Source organism: Blastocystis sp. subtype 4, assembly GCF_000743755.1.
Source record: "Blastocystis sp. subtype 4 strain WR1 chromosome Unknown seqid_0896, whole genome shotgun sequence".
Classification (NCBI taxonomy): Eukaryota; class Bigyra; order Opalinata; family Blastocystidae; genus Blastocystis; species Blastocystis sp. subtype 4.
The window spans coordinates 1-1,218 of record NW_014568651.1 but is presented as its reverse complement, the minus strand read 5'-3'; the positions used below and the strand labels follow the sequence as shown (position 1 = coordinate 1,218).

General features: G+C 35.9%; 1 protein-coding gene across 1 annotated transcript; it reads right to left on the bottom strand.

The window, feature by feature from the left end:
• Nucleotides 1-341: 341 nt before the first annotated feature.
• Nucleotides 342-1,143, bottom strand: JH06_5661 (hypothetical protein; the record flags this gene model as incomplete). Its single annotated transcript, XM_014669211.1, has 5 exons — nt 342-442; nt 472-601; nt 629-694; nt 727-953; nt 984-1,143. 5 exons carry the CDS (start codon nt 1,141-1,143, stop codon nt 342-344), a joined length of 684 nt encoding a protein of 227 aa, XP_014524697.1.
• Nucleotides 1,144-1,218: the final 75 nt, after the last annotated feature.

Sequence of the window (1,218 nt, the reverse complement as noted above, 5' to 3'; positions counted from 1 at the left end):
AGTCCATTGGCTATGAACTCAATTGGTGAACCAAAAGAGTCATCTCCAATAGTGAGGGATTTGAGATGAGAGAATGGAGACAGATTGAATGATAGAACACTTGAATCCAGTTGAGAATAATCCTCAAACCTCAGATCCTCAACTGATAATGGAATTGAACTGAGATCAATCACTTCACCTGTTGCTTTCACATAAACACTTCTGGATGATATGAACTGAGCAAGACTAGATGCATCTACATCTCAATCAACAATACAATCATCAACTATTCACTTCAAGAGTGTGAGTATGTCTCAAATAATTAGAACCAGATACTTGAGTAGTGAGAGGTGATCTAACATCTATTGTTTGATAGTTCCAAATGTGATACTTTCTAACCTTACAAAACCCATATTCCCAAATACATAATCACTAATGCTTAATGTTGTCAAAGATGGTAGATCTGATGATTAGAATTGTTAACATACATACTCCTCATGATAAGAGTATTCTTATAGTAATAGGGACTAATGTCAGTTGTCTTTGTAGAAGTCGAACCTTCCAAGCACCAAGTCTGTAATTGTAACACTGTCAACTTAGGAAGATCTGATATGTTCAATTCCTATTATCACATACTTTCAAATACTACATATTCTGCATTACTGAAGACATTAGATCCTAGATCAATAGTCTCCAATGATGGCAAGTCTACAATCTATCTCTTTCATCATTCATACCTCTGAATACCGCATTAGGAGCATATCGAAAACAATACTGATTCATTACAACAGATATCAGTTGAGGCAACTGAGACAATTCAAATCCATTGTATTGACCAAATGAACGATCTCCAATACTCAAACTCTTCAATTGTGGACAATTCACAATCTTGAACTCACTACCCTTCCATAATGAACCACTACTCCCAAAACTGTCACGACCAATGCTGACTGATTCAAGCCAATTGAGTCCCACTATCGAGAATATCTGAACATACTTGAAACAGTTAAGACCAATCACAACACTTCGAAGAAACTTGAATGAACTCAAATCAACCACAGTAATGTTATTATCATTACATGAATTGTCAGTTACAGTCAGTGCAGTTACATCCCAAGGAATACTCAACAAGGTATTGCGATTAGTCACTGTGTATCTAGTCATCAATCAACACTCAATTCCTCACGAATGACTCAATGAACTCAGACTATTCTCACCAATAATCACTTCATTCAACAA